The following is a 23,955-nucleotide window of genomic DNA, read 5'->3' as shown; positions in this document are numbered from 1 at the left end:
GATGGGAGGTTCTGGGTTTAAATGTGACCTCAGACATTTCCTACCTGTGTGACTCTGGACTGGTCACTTAACCAGAGTTGTCTAGTCTTTATTACTCTTCTGCCTCGGAACCAATAAGTATCAAGTCCAACAGAAGATGAGTGTTAAAAAAACAACAAAACTCTCAAGACAGCTGTCATATGTCCTCTGAGACTTCTCTAGGCTAAATAGCATTAATTCATTCAACTAACAATTTTCCAAGCTATGAACTCAAGGCCTTTCATCATTCCGATTACCATCCACTGGATGTTTTCAGCTTACCAGCATCCTTCATAAAAGGGGACCGTCCAGAACCGAACTCAGTAATCCTAGAGATGCAGTGTGACCAGGGCAGAGTACAAGCGACCCAGGACCTCTTCATCTAGTCTTCCTACCATTCAGCCAAAATCTGCCTTTCTGAATCTCCCACTCAATGGTTCAGCAGAATCCAATGAGTAATTCGAATTCCAGACATACTCTAGGAGATTGGCAAACTCACAGCTTGGACTTGGGGTCAAGAATCAATCAAAGATCAATAAATCAACCTGGAAGAATTTATTAAATACAGACTGTGTGCTGGATGCGAGGGATACAAATACAGGGAAGGAAACAATCACTACGCACAAGGAACTTACTTATAATAACGAAAAATAAATATGTGATGACTATCAAGTTAATAAATACAGCGCGATCAGGGTTTCTCAACCTTTTTTGGGTCAGAGACTCCTTCGGTGGTCTGGGGAAGCTAATGGATCCCTTCACTCCATTTTAAATACAGAGAACAAATAAAATATTATAGTCTAACAACAGAAACCAATCATATAATGAAATTATTTTTAATGGAAAAATTGTATTTAAGTAATTTATTTAGAATATTTTTCCATGGTTACATGATTCCTATTCTTTCCCTCCCCTTCTCCCTCCCCCTCCCCCTTGTGTCATTGATCAAGACCTATTTCTATATTATTGATATTTGCACTAGGGTGATCATTTAGAATCTATATCCCCAATCGTATCTCCATTGACCTATGGGATTAAGCAGTTGTTTTTCTTCTGTGTTTCCATATAATGAAATTATTATAAAATATTTAAAAGCAAGTCCATAGACTCCAGGTTAAGAAAACCTGATTGCTACACACACACACACACACACTCACTCACACTCATGTGTCTATATGTGGATACACACACATATGTATGCATCCACTCATACACAATAAATACAAGAGTCTCTGAGAGGGAGGGACATGCGATGAGTTATTAGAGGCAGTTAGGTGGCACAGTGGGTAGAGAGCCAAGCTTGAAGTCTAGAAGACTCATCTTCCCAAGTTCAAATCTATCTTCAAATGCTTCACTATGTGTGCCTAGGCAATCCACTTAACCCTGTTTGCCTCAGTTTCCTCATTTGTAAAATGAGTTAGAGAAGAAAATGGCAAACCACTCCAGAATCTCTGCCAAGAAAACCCCAAATGGGGTCAAAAAGAATCATAAATGACTGAACCAGAGCAACCAAATGAGAGGGAAGACACCAGCAGTTGAAATCCCAAGAAAGGCTTCATGTAGAACATGGCGCTGGAGCTGGAGATCCTTTGAGGTAGGGGTAAGGCTAGACTACTGAATTACAAAGGGCCTTAATTATCATGTGTGGATTCAGGGGAAGCCTCTATGCCATCTAGGTGAGGGGTAGGAAGGAGAATGGTAGTATCAGACTCATCGCTGTCCAAATAGATGATTATCATTTCATGTCATTGAATATTATCGTCCAGGTTTTAAAGGGAAAAGAGTAAAAATACCAAGAAATCAGTTCTGTGGCCCATTTGGGGATGGAGAAGACTGTTGTGAAATGGCAGAAAAGAAGCATCGCTGAGTCCTTAAGAGAGTCTCACAATGTCCTCACCTGTGTCTGCAGGTATCTAGCAGATAAACCAGTGGAGCCAGGCACAGGTATCAGTTGTGTCCCCCAAAATGAACCTCATTTTGACTCTCTTTGGTAAGCCCCAATGAACTCGTTAGAGCCTTTGTGGCTGACCTCCCACCAGCCTATCTGGCTGAAAGGTTCCAACACACAATGACTCCCACCCAAAAGCCCCTGGAGTGCTGTCTTCCCACCAGGGCTCTCTCCTGCCTGCCAAAGCTTGTGCTAGTTCTCTTTCTGGCCCTCTGCTTCACCATTACAAATACAGTATGCCCGGAGTGGTCCTTTTCTGAGTTCTCTGATTTCTCCCCATTTGCCTCTTCTCTGAAAAATTTGCCTTCTTTGATTCTTTGTTTTTCTTCGATATGTTAGTGTTTTATTTACTACGTTTTAAAAGTATCATTATCATTTTGTAATGGCGGCACCTACCCCCAACTCTCTTCTGTGATAAATTTCAGTTGGTTATTCTTAGTGCTGGAGTTAGGAAGACTCATCTTTATGAGTTCAAATCTAGACTCAGACACTACTTGAGTGACCCTGGTTGAGACACTTAATCCTATTTGCCTCAGTTTCCTCATCTGTAAAATCAGTTGGAGAAGGAAATAAAAATAACAAACCTCTCTAGTATCTTGCCAAGAAAATCCCAAATGGGGTCATGAAGAGTTGAATATGACTGACATGATTAAACACAAAAATGACAAATTATTCCTTGCCTTTTAAGAGTTTGGTATTTAACATGGATGTCTTTGCTATCTGCCTAATATCTTTTTTTAAAACCCTTATCTTCCATCTTAGAATCAATACTGTGTATTGGTTCCAAGGCAGAAGAGTGGTGAGGGCTAGGAAATGGGAGTCAAGTGACTTGCCCAGGGTCACACAGCTGGGAAGTGTCTGAGGCCAGATTTGAACCTAGGACCTCCTGTCTCTGGGCCTGGCTCTCAAACTGCTGAGCCACCCAGCTGCCTCCAGCCTACTATCTTAACAAATCTTTGGACTTTCCCAAGATATTGCTAAAAAGTAACCTAAATCCAGAGAATAAATAGGATAGAAAAAGGTTTTGTCTATCATTCAATCAATGAACAAATATTCATTCATTCACTCATTCATTCATTGATCTGTTTGTTTGTTTGAAATATATTTGGTTATATATTTTTTTGCATTTAAAAAAATATACTTTTTTTATATCAACTAGATTTATTCCTGTATCCCCCTCTTTCCTTCTACCCAGTCTTCCTTAATAGTGAAGAACTATTTTTTAAAGAAGAAAAATATAAGATCAACATGTTGTCAAAAATTATTAAGAGGGAGGAGGGCAGCAGACTGAGAGCCAGGCCTAGAGAGGAGGCCCCCCATTCGAATCTGCTCAGACACTTCCTAGACTCTGGGCAAGTCACTTTATCCCTATTGCCTAACTCTTGCTGCTCTTCTGCCCAGGAACAATACAGAATATCTACTCTTAGACTAAAGGTAAGGCTTTTTAAAAAGGTGTTCTTGGGCTTAATATTCTATGCCAGGCACTGCGCTAGGCACTAAAGATACAAAAACCAAGATGCCACGGTCTGCCCTCAAGGAGCTTATTTTCTATTATGCTATAGGAAGGTTGGATGGAGGAATGGAGGGCATTTAGTACAGCTCAGGGGTCTTCTATTACTTGAAATAAAGGCATGTAGAAGAACAAGATTTGCCCTGTTTGATCATAAAGGACAAAACAAGGAGAAATGGAAGAATTTGCAAAGGGGCAAAATGTAGATTGTATATCAGAAAAAAGTTGCCCATCTCTTCGTGCTGTCCAGAAAGCACAGACTGGACTTCCTCAAGAGGCGGTGGGTGAGCTCCTGGAGCATGGGCTGGATGTGTGCCTTGCTGGCTAGGCTACAGTGAAGATTCCTTTTTGAATGTTGTTTGGACTAGAGGGCCACTGAGATCCCTTCCAAGTCTGAAAATTTGTGATTCTGTGAGAATCTCTTGCCCTCTTGATCTCCTGCTGTACCCACCTAGCCAAGCCCCAATCTTGAGTAAATCCTGCCAGCTGCTTTCTCGGTTCCGTTCTCAAGTTCATGATGGCTGCCAAAGAAAGCCACGTCCTTAGGCCAAAACTCTCCGCTCAGAATCCATGAGCCTTCATGCTGCTCAGCCATCCCTTAATTCATTTCTTATCAACTCCCCACCACGTATTCCACCGTCTCTGTTCCACGCTTTGTCCATTGTCTTGAAATGCTCAGTCCGACCCCTGCTCTGTTTATTTTCAGTAGCTGTTCACCCCTCCTTCTTTCCTGAGAACAAGGATATCAGATGTGACTTCCTTCGACTTCTCCACATCCACAAACCTCTCTACAGCGTCACCGATCTTGCCCTCCTCTTCAATTCCAGAGAAAAAGGAAGGCCACCTTCCCAAAGCTGGCCCTCCATCTGTGTCCAAGAGCCCAGCCTCCCTTCTCTAGAATCTTTTTAAAAATTCTAAACCCTTGCCTTCCATTTAGAGTCCATATTGTGTATAGGTTCCAAGGCTCCAGTAAGTGAGGCAATGGGGATTAAGATCATTCAGCTAGTAATTGTCTGAAGCCAGATTTGAACCCAACACCTCCCATCTCTAGGACTGGTTCTCAATTTACTCTCCAGAATCTCACTCCAGCAGTTAGCCATTCTTTCTCTTCTCACTTCAACTCTCCACTGATTCCTTCCCCTCTGCCTATAAATATACTGAAGTCATCTTCTAGTCTAAGAAAACACTCCATTAATTCTACCATGCCCCATCCTCCCATGCCACTGCCCCATCTTTCCTCCCTTTCAACACCAAACTCCCTCAAAAGGATTAGTCTACAACTGGAACCCCCATTCCCTTTCTCCCCACCCTTAACCAATTTACTGTCTCTCATCCCGATCTCTTGTAATCTGACTTCCAATATATCTCCTCTAGCTGTCCCTGCTGGCTCTGTCATAAACATAACCCTCATTTTCCTCCACCGAGTCTCTGCTTCTTCCTTCTGTCTCCTTTTCTGCCACTGCCTAACCATGAAGTCCTCCAGGTTCACTGCCTGACTCTCTCCTCTTTTCTCCCTGTGCCCTAACAATGGCAATCTCATCTCGTCTCATAGATTCAACTGACCCCTCTAAATAGAGGCTTTTCTAATCCATATGGCTAATCCTACCCTTGCTCTTGAGCTCCATATCCATATTTCCAGTGCCCATAGTAGACATCTCCGCTTACATTTTCTACTGGTTATCAAAATGTCCAAATCAGAATTCATCCCCTCGTTTCCTCCCTGCCCTTTCTCAATCTGCTTGTCCTTTCACTTCCCCATTTCACTTTTTAAAAAAAAATACTCTGTCCTTCTATTTTTAAAATCAACACTGTGTATTGTTTCCAAGATAGAAGAATGATAAGGGCGAAGCAATGGGGGTTAAGTGGCTTGCCCAGGGTCACGCATCTAGAAAGTGTCTGAAGTCAGATTTGAAACCAAGACCTCTCATCTCTAGGTCTGACTCTCAATCCATTGAGCCACCTAGCTGCTTCCTTCCTTATTTCTTTTAATAGCACCACCATTCTCCCATTCATATGTGTTCATAACCTTGGAATCAAATATGGCGCCTTCTTTTTCTTCTGTACCTGTCCATCTTCTAGTGGAGTCCATGGAGGTTAATGAAGATGGCCCTGGAAGTTTCCACATGAAAGGAATTTGGACATCACTAAAAGTCAAGGTCCAGTCACTCAAGACTGGCTTGAAAGTAATACAGGCCTTTGAGGTCCTTAAGTGAAAATTAATCGAACTCATTCTCTTCACCCATTGTCTCTAGTATCGAATTCTTACAGTATAAAACTGGATATTACCTCCTGATCACTCTGCCTTGGACTTTGCTATGAAATAGTTAGGATCCTCATAAGAATTCTCCATTTCTCCCCAGTTCCCATGTTCCTATTCCACCAAGAACAACCATTCCTAAAGGAGGGTCTAGATGGAACAGTATAACACCCAAAGAGTTACCAAGAACTTTCAGTTTTTGCATATTTCTGGGTACTGGAAGGAAAATTACTTTATGATACGGGATACCTGCATTCCTATCCTCCATCTGCCACCGATAAGTTGTTTATTATAAGACTGACCTCTTCTCTCTGGGCCTGGTTAAAATGAGAGAGTTGGACTAAATGATCTCTAAGGACCATTTTGTCCCAAACATTCTGTGATGTGATCATTCTTGGCTCTATCCAATTCAATATGGTGCCACGAAATGGAGATGAATTGGGAAATAGAGGACTGAGGTTCAAACTATGGCTTTGACACTCCCAAATATTTCCTGTTTCTTGTGCATAATATTCCATCTCTTGCCTCTGTACCTTTGTCCTGGCTGCCCCCACAAATGGAATGCTTTCCCTCCCTCCTCAACTGTGTGATCTTGAATAAATAAATCGCTTAAATTCTCTGAGCCTCAGTTTCCTTATTAGTAAAAATGAGGGACTTGAATTTTCTATAGGAAGAGCATAATTCTAGAATCAGACATTTATTACATCTATGTGCTTGGAAAAGTCCCTTAGCTTTCTTTTGCCTCAGTTTCCTCATCCATAATGTGCAATTAGGATCTGTTAACCTAAAAAAATACAATCCCCAGCAAAACTACGATTCCCACAACCCCTCTCACTCCCTGTCGTTAAGTGATGACATAGACAGGATATAATTTGGATGGAGGTCCATCTCGCTCTTTTTTTCCTTCCTGTTGAGGCTTTGGTGGAACGGGACTTTTGAGCAGGTAGAAAATATTTAGTTACGTGGTTCTATTTTGTCAGATAATAAACTTTATAAATATAACACTTCAAGTATTCAACTTAATTTAAATCTTACAATAACATGATTAGACTGGATGACCTTTGAGGTCCCTTCCACCTCGAGACCATAGTCCCAAGGTCCTTCATTGTGTATCTTAGTTTTACTCCTCGTTTTTCTAGTCATTCTTTTTTGTCCTCTTCTTTACTTTTCTTGGTTTTGATTGGTCTCAATCACAATGCTCCAATGGTGCTTTCTCTTTGCCATTCATATCCGTTCAGGAAAGTAGGCTTGTTAAGCCCATACCAGTGGTCCCATTGCCATTTTCTCACTATTGTCTGGATTTTCCCAATCGAATGAAGGCGATAAGCTCGGGGAAGATAGGGAATAACTTTACTGGGTGTGGGGAAACATTTCTAAGGGCTGCCAACAAATCTACCATTTTCAGAGGAGGATATGGTTTTAAGGAAAAGGATCAGGATGTGGGCCCCCTGCCCACACAAAATAAATGTAAGATTCCAGTTTGGTTCCCATCTGGATTACTCATTAACAACTTGTAGCCTGTGACTGAAAGGCTCAGGAGGCTGTGTGAATTGATGGATTTGGCAATTATCCTGTCAAATTGGGTAGGTATAGACAAATAATCCAGTCAATCCATGGCAAAACCTTCCCACCTCCCTGAGCATGTTTTGGGCTAAAATAAGCAATATTCAACAAGACTTCATTAAAAGTCTATGATATGCCCAAAGCATCGTATTAAATTACTATTCATACTCTGTCCTTGACTTTGCTTATCTAGACCTACTTTAGCAGGACCAGAGGTCTGCTCTCCTCTTTTCGCTTCCCCCATCTTTCCATTGGGCCTGGGTCCATCTGGTGATTCCAGTAGACAGCAGGTGCCATAGGTGGCCACTTTCTCTGCATCTTTCTGCCAATGCAGTGACTCTAGGATCCCTGCCACTAGGAAGGGGATAAGAAAGGGGGCAGAGAGAAGATGAGCCTCCAGCCACAAGGGCAAAGAGGCCTCTTCTGAACTTGCCACAGCTGGCAGAACCTTTAGGAAGCCAAGACCGTGTGTCCATCATGCTGGGCCATGAGAAGAAGTAGGGCTTTAGGGGAACAACAGATGGAACCAAGCTTTCTTGGGGGGTTACTTTATTTTTTTTTCATAGGATGGGGGACAAGGCAATAATTTCAGCAGTTAGCCTTTGGAACATCAATAATTCTTGACTGAATTGTGACTGAGAGTTCTCTCTCCTTCAGAAAAGATTTCTCTCAGGAAATCTAAGCCAGGAAAATCTCTTCTTCCCTGATCACTCCATTAGCCAGTGGAAGCTCTTTAGAAGGTAATTCTTGGCAAAAGCCCAACCTACTGTCTTCATACATCCTTCCTCCTTGGGGGACCAGCCGTGTTTGACTGCAGCTCTTCTTCTTTTCTATAGATCTTCAGCTGATGGCTCCCTCCCATTCTTAATCCGAAGCCTCTCATTCTTTCTTTGGACTTCTCCTAAGACTCTTTCTGTTCCTTGAATGTGACACCCCATTCCCCATATCTATACCTTTGCATTAGTGTCCTTGACATCAGGCTCTAGAATCCTCTCAACTCTACCCATCTCAATGGAGGTTGGGCATCAAGGACAAAGAAATATCCAAGTAGATAGGTCAAAGGCCACCTAATGGGGGTAGAGGCGCTCAGTAGATGGAGAACCAGGCCTAGAGATAGGGGGTCCTTTGTTCAAATCTGACCTCAGACACTTCTTAGCTGGGTGACCCTGGGCAAGTCACTTAACCCCCATTGCCTAGCCCTCACCACTCTTCTGCCTTTGAACTAATACCCAGTATTGATTCTATTATGGAAGGTAAAGCTTAAAAAAAGCCTACGAATGACTTCAGGAGTGAGAATAGTTCCTAGTGGGGAAGGAAGTGGCCATAGATAAACCCTAGTGAGATCAAAAGAGACTATCTAGTCATCAAACTGCTCTACCTACTTGAACCTCATTTATTTTTTTAATTTTTTAAACCCTTACCTTCCATCTTAGCTTCAATACTGTGTATTAGTTCAAAGGCAGAAGAGCAAGAGTTGAGTGTCTGGGGCCAGATTTGAACCCCAGACCTTCCATTTCCAGGCCTGGCTCTCTATCCACTGAGCCACCTAGTTGCCCCCCATCCCCACGCTGCCACACAGACACACACACACACACACACATGTATGCACACACTTTAGACTATGTCTTTATGTCTTCTCTTGTCCTAGACTCTAGCTGGAAGTCAGGACCTTCCCAGATGGGGCCATGGCTGGAAATAATAGATAGCCACTCAATTATGTATTTTTCTCCTACCTGGGGACATTTGACCTGGGATTAAATAAATGGCGGGCTGCGCCACATCTATCAAGGTCTCTATTTTTGCTATGCCTTTAGTCAATTTAATTAAGCTGTATATTTAAAATTATAGCTCTGAGTGAAGGTGATAAATGAAGGACCAGGATTGGAAGGTTAAAGAAGTGCAGGCAACAGCAGTATGGGGACTGAGCCAAAGGGACCAAACGGTCACACACCTGGCCTAGATGGCCAATATAAGATCTGGGAATGGCGAATACAATCTGGGGAAATAACTGTATGGGCTGCTATGTGAAGGACATCCTGATGCTCGTGGCTATAACAGCTGACAGAGGATGAGGCACTGATCCTAGCACCCCTTACCTGGCCCAGACTGGGTTAAAGGGCTTGCTTTTATTTATTTAACCCTCACCTTCCATCATGGAATCAATTCTGTATACTGGTTCCAAGGCAGAAGAGCAGTAAGAAACAGACAATGGGAGTCAAATGACTTGCCCACGGTCACCCAGTTAGGAAGAGTCTGAGACCAGTTTTGAACCCAGAACTCCCCCACTGAGTGACCCAGCTGCCCCCAACTTTTTAAAGTTTTACACTGTGAGCCAGAGGCAGAGCTGGAACTCGATTCTGCCTTTCCTCCTTCCTAACTCCATCCACACTAACTTCTCATCAGAAAAATCCCCAAATTGCCATACTTTGGTGTCATTTCTGTTGCCACCTAACTCTAGGTGGCACCTCATTAATGTCATGTTGGCATATTGCATGCCAGCAGCTGTATGGGGGGAAGCATGGAGACGCTCAGCAGAACACAGCCAGAAATAAGCTAAACAAGGCAGAAAAATGTTCCTGGAGACTCGACTTACATTCTTTGGACATCCCCACTTCAAAGCATTTCTGGAGTCGGCAGTACTGGCAGCGGTTCCTGGTGACTTTGTTAATCACACAGTTCTTATCTCGGTGGCAAGTGTAAATCATGTTCTTCTGAATACTTCTGCGGAAAAAGCCCTGTAACCACAAGCAGAGAGACAGAGAAAAGAATCATCCGATGGGGCGGTGACCAGAGAGTGACACCGTCTTCTTCCCAGATCCCCAATGGCTCCCTGGGCTAAGGAAATGACAGTGGGGTAAACCGAGGTTCCATGACACTCCAGGCAACAGGGAACCCTGTCCAGCCTCACATAAACACCACTTTTATCAAAACTAGACCTTATCTTTCACTTAAAGAAGACTGTTTGACACATGGATCCTTAGTCCACTTCCCTCAAACCATTTCCCCTTTACTACCCCAGGCTGCCTTTGTCTGCCAGATCATTTTCATTAGAGGGCTCCATCTTTAATGAGTGGAATGGAAGAAAACTGGAATTTTCCAAGCAGAGGATTTGGGGGAGGAGGAAAGGAAGGGAGAAGGGAGGGGGATATGATTATTTACTCGTTTTTGAAGGATTAATTGAAAGGCAGCATGCACCATTATTGGATAGAAAGCATCCTTCAAATTGGGAAGATCTGGGTTCAAGAGCTATAGACCATGCCCTGTCATGTCCTAACTCCTCAACATTTTAGGGAACTTTCTAAGGCTGTGAATTACAGCCATCTTGCCAATTTCCACTGGCGGAGGGAGTTTCTATACCTAGAGTTCCCCCTGCAGAAAAAGATCCCAAGTCTGGATATTTCCCTGAGTCTGACGCCTCCAAAAAGTATTCCTAATTTTCAGAAGATTGTTCCTAAGAGGCAGGATGACACGTGGAAGGAGCGCTGATTCCGGAGTCAAGAGGATTGGGTTTAAACCTTGCTTCTGATGTTCCCGACTTGTGTAACCCTCAGGCAGGTCAATTAACCTGTTTCCTTATCTGTAAGATGAGGCTGGTTGGACAAGATGCCCTCTGATGGCCCTTGAAACCCAAGAGCTACAAGCCTTTGATCAGAGCTCCTGCGGATAGCTATCTCTGCAGAGGATTGCCTTACTCATGCCTCTGCAGCTCTGTGTCCATGGCACCTAGCAATAGCCTTGGCTCATTATGCCATGTGCTCATGCTTTCTGGACCTGCCAAGTTTAACAAACAACTTTCTTTGCCTTGGGGTTCTGGCACTCCAATTCATTACGTTTGAAGAGATTCTTGTGGCTATCAGCTCTATTGGATGTATTATAGCAAAAAGGAGAGGGGAGAACCCGGGATCTGAGGTCAGAAGATCTGTCTTTGGGGTCTAGGTCTTGTGCTGAACTAGCAATGGACTCTTCCAGGTCCTTTCCAGCTTAGATTCGCTCTCTGCCTTCAGGCAGGTGATCTCTACCCCTGCCTTCAGACAGTCAGACAACAAACATTTACTAAAGGCTGACCATGTGTCAGATACTGAGCTGGGGGACATAGAGAAGGGGGGCAAATGGCTCTTTACCCCAAAGCATGCATGCAAATAACTATGTACACATGAAATGTATTAATGCCAGTGATTTCCCTCTGGGGACTGCAGTGATCCCTCGCCTATTGCAGGAGTTACGTTCCAGACAACCCCTTCAATAGGTGAAAATTCGCTAAGTGAAGTGGACAAGGAGAGATGCTGAAGGTATGGGCACAGTACAGGAGAGTCAACAGACCAATGCTACAGTCACTGAGCCAATCAAAAAAAGCCAGGGTGCAGAACACAGCGCTGTGGTTGGTTGCCTTTCATTCTATCAGCCAATAGTACGCTGGGTGTAATCTCACACTGGCAAACTTGCACAAGTGGTAGTGGCATACTGCATTTCCATTGAGTACAGTATAGCATTCATCTGCAAAATCTCATGATATAGCAAAAACTCCACAATACAGAATTATATATACATATATATATATATTAAAATCTGCAATACAGTGAAGCCATGATAAGTGAACTGTGTTATAACGAGGAATGACTCTATCTCCAATTTATTTTATGCCTTTTTTTAAATGTTATCTTCCCCATTAGACTGGGCACTCCTTCAGGGTAGGGACTGTCTTTTATCTTTCTTTGTGATTCTAGTACTTAAGCCCAATGCCAGGCACATGGGCAGGAGTTTAAGCCAGTGCCAGGTACATCATAAGTGGTTAAGCACAGTTGTGGACACATAGTAGGTATTTAGCAAATGTTTGTTGACTGAGTTTAAATGGAAAGTAATCTCTAAAGGAAATGGAGTAACAGTGAGAGAGAGAGAACTGTACTCTGCTGGCACACAGGTATTTAATAAAGATTATTGATTGGTTGATAGTTCTGGTCAGATTCCATCTATGTTCCAATCTGGGAATCACAATTTAGGAAGGGCACTAACAAGCTAGAGTTATCCATGGGACACTAAAGTATCCGGGGGATGCTAAAGAGGATGATAAAAAGGTCAGAGCACAAGTTGAGGAATTAAGGATCCTTCAGCTGGAGAAGATTCAAGGGGACCTCAAGACTGTCTTGGAGTATTCAAAAGTCTATCAAATGGAAGAGAGAAGAGATTTCTAAGGGCAGTCAAGTGGGGCAGTCGATAGAGTCCTGGACTTGGAGGCAGGAAGACCAGAGTTCAAATCCAGTTGATGTTAATACTTGGCTTGCTGTGTGATTGAGATGTCACCCAACCCCTTTCTGCCTCAGTTTCCCCATTTATAAAATGGGAATAAAGATAGTACCTACCTCTCAGGGTTGTTATCAGGATCAAATGAGCTATTTTTCATAAAATGCTTAGCACAATGCTTGGCACATAGTAGGCACTTAGTAAATTCTTATTAAAATATAAATTAATTTTAAAATCTTTTTGTTCGACCCCTGATGGCAGAACTAGAAACAATGGGTAAAAGTTGCCAAGAGGCTTATTAGCTTGATATAAAGAACCTTCCTAACAGTTAGAGTTACCCCAAGTAAAATGAATTGGTTGGATTTTCCATTTGTGAATGTCTCCACATGGAGCCTTGATGGCCACTTGGAGGAAAAGCTATACAAGAGATTCCCATTCTGATAAGGGCAAAAGCACATGATGTCTGGGGTCCTGTACAGCTTGGAGATTCTAGATAGCCTGAATCAAAGACAAAAGTCCATCTGTGAGGAGCCAGAAGAAAGAGACCTTTGAAGCTCCACTGTCCTAGCAGAGCCTTCTTACTAAGCTCATTTCCGTGCACACTCAGGGACAGCAGCTAGAGAACAAGATATCTTCAGGCAAATCCAGAGAAGCTGGCCCCGGGCTGCATTCTCCCATCACGTAGGTCCCTACGTACCTGCGGCCCACACATTTTCCAGAAAAGCAGAGCTCCTTTTTTGACATTTCTGAGGCTCAGAATTTGCCCCAAATTTAAGGCAACAGACTAAAAGCAGAATGATGCTACGCCCAGGTAGAGTGGCTGCCCTCAAAGCCATCTCTTTCCCCAGATTCATTCTGACTGATGGATGGTCCAGGGCCAACGGCGGAAGCTTCCCACAAGCCACCTCTTGGGGAGTGTAAGCAAGGATGATGCTAGCCATCTTCCCTACACATGGGGAGGAGATAGAGAGTCAGAGAAGGGGACCCTCCTACCATTTCTGAGTGAGAAAATAATTAGAATGATGTAGGGAGAGCCAGGAGAAATGCAAAGACAGATGCAACTATGCCATGGAGCCAGAACTTCTATTTGAAATTCTGAGAATATGCCACAAAGTGTCTCTGGGGCAAGGAAAATTCAGTGAGGAGGGTTGGGGGACAGGTGGGCAGGGCCTCGGGGGAGACCAACACCCACCAGAGGTGTCACCTTGAACCTCAGTATCTTCTCCTCTGTGAAATTAAGGGCTAGACCCAATGGCCTCCATAGTTTCTCCTAGTTCTAAAACCACAATCAATCATTTTATGAGGAAGCCCACCACCAGGAAACTTCTCATCTAAATTAATTATTTTTACCAACTGGACACTAAGCTCAGTTGTTTCCACCTTATGAAGAATTACACGTGTGGTCAGCGCTTTCTAAAATTCTGCACCCTGGGGCAAAGCCATGGTTGCCCTGTCCTAGTTCTGGCTCTAGGGCAGTACCAGGGGAACAGAAGAACTTAAGAGGACAGTCATCCTTGAGGCAAAGTGATGCACAGATTTTCTGAGCTTTCCAAAATAGCTTACTGGCATGGACTCAGCAGCAGGACTCAGTTTCAATAAATGATTTCTAGTTTGCCACAGTTCTTGCTGACAGTCTCTACTGGGGAGTATCTTAAACTGAGTTGTGTAAACATCAGAGCCTGTCTCTGAACCAACCATCAGGGCTAAGTTTGCATGGTACCAAAAGGAAGGAATAGTTCTTGTCCCTCTGTTGAAGGTCCTACTTCCTAGTAGACAAAAGAGATGACCCCATTTAAAGGGGACGGGGTGGGGGGGTGTTTGGAAATTCTTCCTTTAAAAAAAAAACTCTTTTGTCCTAGTATCAATTCTTTTTTTTTTTTTAACCTTACCTTCCATCTTGGAATCAGTACTATGTATTGGTTCCAAGGCAGAAGAGTGGTCAGGGCTAGGAAATGGAGGTTAAGTGACTTACACAGGGTCACACAGCTGGGGTCACATTTGAACCCAGGACCTCCCATTTCTAGGCCTGGCTCTAAATCCACTGAGCTACCCAGCTGCCCCCCGCCTCCCAGCATCAATTCTAAGGCAAAAGAACAGTAAGAGTTAGGCAACTGGGGTTAAGCAACTTACTCAGGGTCACACTGCCAGAAAGTGTCTGAGGCCAGATGTGAACCCAAATCCTCCTGACTCCAGGTCTCGTACTCTATCCACTGTGCTATGTAGCTGCTCCAGGAGTTTTGGAAACTCCTGAAGACTCATGGCACGTGTGAAGTAGTGACTGGAATGAGAATGAGGATCGGCAGATAACGGAAGGTTTGGGGGAAATGAGTGAAAAGAAAGTAAGAGCAATCAGCAATAATTTGGCCCAAGTCAAAGGGACTGAAGGGGCAAAGTTGGGCAAAAATGGACCAGAGGGGGTCGGCTTAGAAAGGGTCAAAGGTGGGGAGTGATAAAGGGGAGGAATTCTGCACTGTAGATGTGCTAACAGGGCATAGTATGTCCTGTAGGATGGAAGCTCCCTGCAGGCAGCGAAGGTCTGAGCTTTTGTCATCTCTCCAGCACAGAGCACAAAGCCTGGTGTGTATTAGAAGCTCCATAAATGCTCATTGAATTCAGTCTAGAGGAGAACTGTACAGTCTCACTGGCGTCCATCTGTGGGCTATAGAGAGGGCAGATTTTATAGCTTGGCTAGAGATGAAAAACAAAGAAAAAACATTGATACAGCAACCAACGAAGCTGTCAGATACTCATCGGAGTCACACCCCAAACTAACAAAACAAAGAGGGCTGGCTGGCATGAGTGTCACCCATTTTACAGATGAAGACACTAAGGCCCAGAAACACATGGCCCGAAGGGACTGCAGTGAGGCTTAGTTGAACGGGCACTGGGAAGGAGCAGAGGAGCCAAGCTTGAACCCCAATTCCATTGTGTACTTCCTGGGCAAGTCGGTGACCCTCGGCCAAGTCCCTTATGCTCTTGGGTTTCAATTTCCTTATTTGTAAAGCAAGAGCGTCAGACTAGATCATCAAGATGACCTCTGAGGGCATGAAATCAACCTTATCTTACAATAGTGGAACAAGGAGTCCAAACTAGGGCTTCTGACGTCTAGGGCAGTGACTTTAATCATGGTATGCTACGGGGAAATTCTATAGGCTGGACAACTGTATCAAAAGGCTAGAGGTGGAAGGGACCTACTGCAACCTCCTCCCTTTACAAATGAAGCCTGAGGAGGTGAAGCAACCGGCTAGGGTCATAGGGCCAGAGCGATAGGGTGGGGAGGGACCTCAAAGACCAGCTAGCTGAACGCCTTCATTTTATAGATGAGGGAACTGAGGCCAAGAAAGAGGAAATCATTTATTCGAGATCCTACAAGCAGCTAGCAGCAGAGCTGTGATTTGAACCAAGGTTCTCAAGGTCTAAGTCATATGTTCTCTCTGCTGTGCTGACAGGGGTCCTTGTATGAGGCTAACTCACAAAAGTACAGTAAGTGACTGTGCCTAGTCCTGCCTACATACAGATGGTGCCTTAAGATCTTATGGGGGAATAAGATGCTTTTCCTTTTTTTTTTTCATGACTCAAGACATATGACTAAGGAAGTACATGAGGCTGACCCAGTACAAGGGGAAGGGAATTGGATAGAACATGAAGGTCAGAAGAATGGAGACCTTGATCCTCTTGGGTGGTAGCAACAGGAAATGATTATTAAAGAATGTTCTCTGTGTGCGAGATAGATGTGGAGGATGGTCAAAATAGGATGCCAGGATAAAAGGTGATCTATATGGTAGAAGATTTAAAGAGTAGACATGGTTATTGTAGAGTCATTGTTAGGGGGGATAATTTTCAAATATTAAGATATTGCTTAAGTGTGATTCTATACAATCTTCTGAAAGCAAGAAGCCAAGAGAATACTTAGTTGGGAAATAATGAGGTAGACTGAGGCAGCTGGAAAGGACTAGATAGAATACTAGGATAAGAGCCAGAAAGACCTGAGCTCAAATCCTGCATGGTTATGTGACTTCAGGGAAGTTAATAAACCACTAAGCACAATGTAGGCATCTCTCTAAAACCCTAAGTTAGGGGGCATCTGGTTAGCTAAGTGTATTAACAGCCAGGCTTAGAGATGGGAGGTCCTAGGTTCAAATCTGACCTCAGACACTTCCCAGCTGTGTGACCCTGGGCAAGTCATTTAACCTCCATTGCCTAACCCTTACCACTCTTCTGCCTTGGAGCCAATACACAGTATTGATTCCAAGATGGAAGGTCAGTGTTTAAAAAAAATGTAAAAAAAAAGTTACAGGAAGGTCTCTGAACTCTATCAGAGGAAATTTCCTTCATTGCTAAAGTCCTAAGCCTGGACCTCATTCGAATGAGGGATAGAAAGAACAAGAAGGAAAAATGTTCATTGGGGCAGCCAGGCAGCTTAGCAGATAAGAGTGGTCTGAGTTTGAATCCTTCTTCAGACACTTCATAGTTGGATGACCTTGGGCATGTCTTCTAGGGCAAGTCATCTTTCACTACCTCAGTTTTCTGATCTGTAAAATGAGGGAATGATGGCCACTTCTAGCTCTAAATCTACAATAATATAATTCACTTCAATTCTTCAAATACTTATTAACCAACTTCTTCTGCTTAGGGATTGTTGATACAGAGACTAGAGCAAAAACTCTCTCTCCCATTAAGGAGTTTACATTTGCCTATGAAGATAAGATGTATACAGAGAGCATATATAAAGTGGAGAGCAAAGAAGCTACTAGACAAAGCACTTTATAAATATTTGGGGAAGAAACTGGAGAGTTTGGGAGGGCTGCCTAGAGGAGGTGATATCCAAGCTTAGCACTGAAGGAAGACTAAGATTCTGAAGTGCAGGCAGAAGGAAGGAGTTACCGGCCTGCCTGGACACCTAAGTCAATATTAGAATTGCTCTAGGTTCAATGTACACAGAAGATAACCAAAAAGCTCAATGGTGTGTATGAATCAGAGAATCAGAGGGGCTAACACAAAAGGACCTTAGAATGGCATCCAATCTTCCCCTTCCTGCTTATAGGCAGGATTACCGTTAAGACATTCCAGGAAGATCACTCTCTCTAACTTGTCCTAAAAGTCCCAAAATTCCCTGAGAAAGCTGAAGGAAGTAATTAAAAGTTTCTTGCGTATTATTCTCACGGATCCAAACGGAGCATCATCGCCTCTACAACATCCCTCGGCGCTGGAGAATGCCCTACCTCGAAAGGCAGTCCACTCCCTAGCTATCTTATTCTTCCTGTGCAACACATGGAGGAAAGTTCTTCCTAAGGTTTAGTCTAAATACTTTCTGCTCTATTTAAAAAAAATTCTCCATCATGCCTTCTGTATCAAAGAAGAAAGATCGCTCAGCGATGTGCAAGCAGCAGCCCTTCTCCATGTTTCAAACTGTAGCATCTTCAGTGAATGTTGGCTGATTTACTGGTTTCAATCCTTTGTCTTTTTCTCAAAACAAGTCCCATCTTGCCACCGTCTAACAGTTTTTCTCGTTGCTTACCTGGATTTTCCTTATTCCAGTTTCTTAGAATCTGGCTTCTAAGTTCCACGTCCCCAAACTGTATATACAATATTACAATATTTGTTTTAAAGTCTCTAAATTGTAGAAAAGATAGAAAGAGGAAACTGAGGCCCTTGGAGTTTGCCCAAGGTCACCCAGTAGGATCTGAGCCAAGATGATCAGTTTTCAGAGTCTATACACTTTCCACTCTTAACACCCCACCTACCTCTTAGGATTGGAGAAGAAATTTACAAAGACCATTCTGCAATAACCCATTAGATTGTAAGTTCCTTGAGGGCAGAGGCTGTCTTTTGCCTCTTTTTCTATCCTCAGTGCTCAGCACAATGCCTTGAACACAGTAGGCACTTAATAAATGTTTACTGACTTTATTGAACTGACTGTGAGTGATACAAAGGAATCCATGAAGAATCAAAGTGTAATGAGAGATGTAATGAGAGAGGTAGCTTAGTTCACCTAGAGGAGGAATGGATCTCAGAGTTCACATCCCTTACCCTCTCCATTTTCCAGATGGAGAAACTGAGGCCCAGAGAAGTCATGGAATCCTAGACCTCAAGAAGAAAGGAACCTAAGAAATGATTAAGTGACTCGCCTAAGGTCAATCAGAAATAATAATGAGAAAGACAGGATAGGAAGCCAGATGGTGGCTGAATGTCAAAATTAGCACTCTGTGCCCACACAAGGGGTGTGTTAGAACCAGCCTGAACTAGCTCCCATAAAAGAAACAATTGATAAAATTTCAGTGGGATCATTCACACCCTGGAAATCATGACAAATCAAAGTTTCACTTATTGCTTTATTGATTGCTTAGATGCAGGCTGGTGTGTATGGCCCATAGCACCCTTGGGCTAGGAATGAAACCAGATTCAAATATAATGGGGAGAGGGGAAGCAGCTAATTGGCTCAATGGATTGAAAACTAAGCCTAGAGGTCCTGAGTTCAAGTATGACCTCAGATACTTCCTAGCTGTGTGGCCCTGGGTAAGTCACTTAATCCCAGTTGCCTAGTCCTTACTGCTTTTCTGTGTGGAATCAATACTTGACTCTAAGACAGAAGGAAAGGGTTTTTAATAATAATAATAAATGCAAATTAAATTCATAAGTGTACGGTGTGTACATTTTTTCTTTCTCAGAAAGCTGCTTGTTAAACATTTTCCAGCCAAGCCCTATAGTACATCATGCTGTGCCATTCAGAGAAATAAGAACTCCATCCTCCTTCTAGGTGTGAATTTACTCCTGTCCAACGACGCAGTGTTTGGACACAATAAGCCACAAGCTCAGGCCAGGTCAGAAGTGCCAGATTGCAGATGTGGAGCCAGAAACCCAAGACTGAGGCCTGAGGGTGGAGAGTGTGGAATAATCCCAGTTTACAACCACTTTGGGAAACAGGCTTCAGACCAGGAAACACGTTGCCTTAAACAAACAAAAAACACCCTCCCCGTGAGTGGAATACTATGCGTGACTACATGGGAAAGTTATAAATAGGGAGATTTGGGGAGGGGGGGCTCAGAAAAAGAAAAGACAAGACCTTTTCACCCCAGTGAAATACAATGGTGAGCTGGAGGGAGAAAGTGGAAAAACAGCTACTATTTTGATGACAAGAAGGGAGTTTCCTCCAGGCAGGGAGGGTGGGCACTGGTGTAAAGCCCAGAACACACCGTTCAGAGCTGACAGAAACATGAACACACAGATAGGAAACAACTGTAATAGGATTGGGAATGGGGCTACGGACACACACACACACACTCACACACACTCACACACACACACTCACCCCTAAAGTGCAAGCACTGGGCTTTACAATCTCTGGCTTAAAAAAGAAAGTTGCCAAGACAGAGGCCTGTGGACATGTAATGTGTGACTCTGGGTAAGTAACTCCAGTTTTTCAAGTCTCAGTTTCTTCATCTGCAAAATGGGAAGGGTGACTGAGGCTGCACTGGAGGGTCCCTTCCAGCTGTACATTTATGAGCCAATGTTTTTTCTACAACTGGCTAAATTAGAAAAGTCTTGTAAAACCATCCACAGTTCTCTTTGTTTTTAACATTCACCCTCCTCACTCCTGCTTCTTGGAATCTCTTGTAGTTGTTGTTCAGTCATTTTCAGTCAAATCTGACTCTTCATGGCCCTATTTGCCATTTTCTTGGCAAAGATACCAGAAGGGTTTGCCATTTCCTTTGCCAGCTCATTTTACAGAAGGGGAAACTGAGGCAAGCAGGGCAAAGTGACTTGTCCAGTGCCACATAGCTAGTAAGAGTCTGGGACAAGATTTGAACCCAGGAAGATGAGTCTTCCTGACTCCAGACTCTGCATTCTACCCAATGTGTCATCTAGCTGCCCAACAACAACAAATTGGAATCCCAAAGTTCTCTTCCAAGATCAATTCAAGCAGTGTCTTTTATTTCACCTCTACCTTTTCTGGCTCCCCTTTTCTGTTCTTCTTTATTCCAGAAATTCAAATTATTGGATCATTAGCTTTCATCTAATCCAACTTCTTTTGTGGGGTGGGAAACCGAGGTATGCAGAAGTGACCAGATAGCATTGTTTTGCATTGATTTTGTATGGATTTATCTTAATGCCAATTGACATAATTAACAAGATGCTCTATGCCTTGAAGAGAACACTCCTCTGATTGGGTTATAGATTCAACCAGCTTATGGATTGAATGAAAGCACTGGAATAACCTACACCAGACTATTTACTGGAAGGAAGGGAGGGAAAGAAACCGAATCACAAAATGATAGAAAACAATTGTCAAAACTTGATTCTATATGTAATTGAAAAAATAAAGTTAAATAAATATAATCAATTAGCCAATTAAAGACATAAACCAAGGTGTGAACATATCCTTAATCAAGATGAGTTATGTGCTTTGAATTATGGGATGAAATTGGACGTCATTACAGAGGAAATAGATGGAGAATGATGAAAAGAAATAGACACAGCTCTGGGTCTGTGTATATTAAAGAAGGGATTTAAGATGGAAAGTTGTTTTAAGAATAACTTAAGGAGGAAGACCCTTGTGGCTCTACCAGAGGGCAGCAATGGGGAAGCGTGAGTCCAGAGGAAGTGTTTCCCACTCCAGTGCCCAGTGGCCACCCTTGTGATCTTCAAAAGAGTCCCTTGGCTTCAGTAGCAGTGCCCTCCAGATAGCAGTGGCTGATGGCAGTGCCTGCCTCAAGAGTTGAGAAACAAGATGAGAACAAACTAAAAAACAAAACAAAACACCCAGAAAGGCAGCTTCAGGACTCTAGAATAAAGACACTGACTCTCAGAGCCCACCAGAGAGGTACATCTAATCTCCTGAAGATTCTATAAAGGGGAGAAAAGGACTTCCAGTAATCAAAAGCTATAAATTACCCATTGGCCACAAGCACATTTTAATTCTGAGCCCATCCTTCCCAGGAGCCTTGTGTGGGGGAGTATGAAACTTTTGTTTGGTTGGAATGCCACTGTACCAATGAAGTATCCATCTAAGTAAATATAGCTTTCTAATAGCTACTTGAGGCTCTCTGGCTAATTGATACTCAGTGAGAGAACACATTGATGGGGGCTCATAAACAGTCCTAGAAAACTTCCTAATCTGTCCCAGTTACCCAAAGCATCCTAAAGGAAGCTCCTCTCTGAGTTCCTAGCCTGGTGGTAGAACGAGCTGAGAAGGAGACCAGACAGGATGCTACGTATGGATACACTGTTCCCCTCAATAGAATGTCAGCTCCTTGAGGGTACAGGTTACACTTACTCTTGTCTTTGTATCTTCGGGACCAACCAGAGTCTCTGACACAGAGAAGGAAGGCACTTGATAAATTCTAGTCAAATTGAATTAAATTAATTTTTAAAAACAGTTTGATGATAATGTAAAAGCCAAGATCATCTGATTTTTAAGACCCAGGACTGTTTTTCAGTCACTGGATTCCACGGTAAACTATTTTCTATATAGGGTGGTCTCGGTCACCAATGATTAAGACCACTGAACTGAGACTTAGGGGAGATCTGGGTTCAAATTCTGCTTTCAATACTAACCAGCTGTGTGAGCCTGGCATGGGATAGTTTGGAAAGCTTGCTCTGCTTTGGGGACAGCTGCCCAGAAATGGGTTTTCTAACATCCTGAGGAATGCAGGGATTAAAGACTTTGCAAAGGCAAAGGCCTGAGGGTTAGTCATCTTTCTGGAAGGGTACAATTACTACATTTCCCCTGGATTTCGTCAGCTGAACTCCAGTCTTGAGACCTAGAGGCCAAGGCTTTCAATCTTTTAAATCCATATTTAATTAAAAGCCCTCAGGGACACCAAATGAAAAGGTAGCCTGCTTTAACTGTGAACTTGAACTCTCAATATCTCTTGGAGAGGTCAAAGGCCCCAGTCAGCCTGGCTCTCAGAGGGCACTGGGCCAAAGCAGCTAGCAAGTCCTCAGAATATATATATTTTTAATATTAAACACACACACAGCACAAAGAAGAAGGAAGAGGAGGAGGAGGAAGAGGAGGAGAAATGGAAATGGTGCTCAGTTACAAAAATCAGAAAAGATGTTAAAAGAACAGGTTTTGTCTTCAAAGAATAATCTTGGTTGGGGGGAAGAATGGGGGAGAGGCCTTTTATTATCTTTTCAAATGGGTTATTGGTAAAGATAAAGAAAACAGAAGAGCAGCTGTCCTTAAGTGACTAACACAGACCAATCCACTTTGGGCTGCTCTCCATCTGTTAAGAATGCCAATAAATTAGAAACTGGTCTTTGGTTCATCATTTTTCATTCATAAGTTTTAGGGAAACGTAAAGAAGAAGAAGATTCCAAAAGAAACAAACACACAAATCATCCTACCTGCAGCAAAAAATATGTACCCATCTCTCATGTTAGAGAACTGATCTTTTCCTTTTTTCTCTTTCATTTCTTTCTTTCATTCCCTCCTTTCTCCTCTCTCTCTCTCTCTCTCTCTCTCTCTCTCTCCCTCTCTCTCTCTGTCTCTCTCTCTGTCTCTCTCTCTGTCTCTGTCTCTCTCTGTCTCTCTCTCTTTCTCTCTCTCTCTCTTTCTCTCTCTCTGTCTCTCTCTCTGTCTCTCTCTCTCTGTCTCTCTCTCTCTCTCTCCCTCTCTCCTTTTTGCCTTTTTTCTATCTTTCTCTTCCTTCCTTTTTAAAAGGACTCCCAAATTGATATTTATACAAACATCTATGTATAGATAAATCGCATTTTCCCATTGACTTGCATTATAGAATAGTCAAATTGAATTAAATTAATTTTAAAAAACAGTTTGATGATAATGTAAAAGACAAGATCATCTGATTTTTAAGACCCAGGGCTGTTTTTCAGTCACTGGATTCCACGGTAAGCTATTTTCTATATAGGGCGGTCTCGGTCACCAATGACCTCTCTCTCTTTCTCTCTCTCTCCCTCTCTCTCTCCCTCTCTCTCTCTCTGTCTCTCTCTCTGTCTCTCTCTCTCTCTCTCTCTCTCTCTCTCTCTCTCTCTCTCTCTCTCTCTCTCCTTTTTGCCTTTTTTCTATCTTTCTCTTCCTTCCTTTTTAAAAGGACTCCCAAATTGATATTTATACAAACATCTATGTACAGATAAATCGCATTTTCCCATTGACTTGCATTATAGAATAGAATCGACATTCCTTCAGTTATTCCTTTCATTCCTTCAAGCAAGGATTAATCGTATGCAATGTGGTAAGTGCTGGAGATACCAGGATCAGAGACAAAGCATCCCCTGCCTTCAGGCAGCTTATATTCTCTTGTGATGGCTTATTCTAGCTTGTCCAATTGCGTTCTCTTACTGGACTTGAAGCTGGCCTTGAGAAGTCCCTCCACTAAAGACATCTGTTTTCCTGATTACTCGGGTCATTTCTTTTGTGCCCTTCTATGGTGAAACCTATAGCTACCCACTTATTATTAT

At 42.9% G+C, this 23,955-nt stretch overlaps 1 protein-coding gene across 4 annotated transcripts in view; it reads right to left on the bottom strand.

Annotated features, from left to right (window-relative positions):
• Positions 1 to 23,955, bottom strand: part of RARB (retinoic acid receptor beta) — an 865,852-nt gene that overhangs the window by 89,846 nt on the left and 752,051 nt on the right. For all 4 annotated transcript variants that reach the window (XM_016426470.2, XM_001369850.4, XM_007505179.3 and 1 more), the window contains one exon: positions 9,890 to 10,031. In XM_016426470.2, the coding sequence (XP_016281956.1) occupies positions 9,890 to 10,031 (142 nt within the window). The remainder of the gene's footprint in view (positions 1 to 9,889; positions 10,032 to 23,955) is intronic.

This window comes from Monodelphis domestica, chromosome 5 (genome assembly GCF_027887165.1).
Source record: "Monodelphis domestica isolate mMonDom1 chromosome 5, mMonDom1.pri, whole genome shotgun sequence".
Taxonomy (NCBI): domain Eukaryota; kingdom Metazoa; phylum Chordata; class Mammalia; order Didelphimorphia; family Didelphidae; genus Monodelphis; species Monodelphis domestica.
Note: the sequence above shows the minus strand (reverse complement) of the source record. Positions and strands in the feature narration are given on the sequence as shown.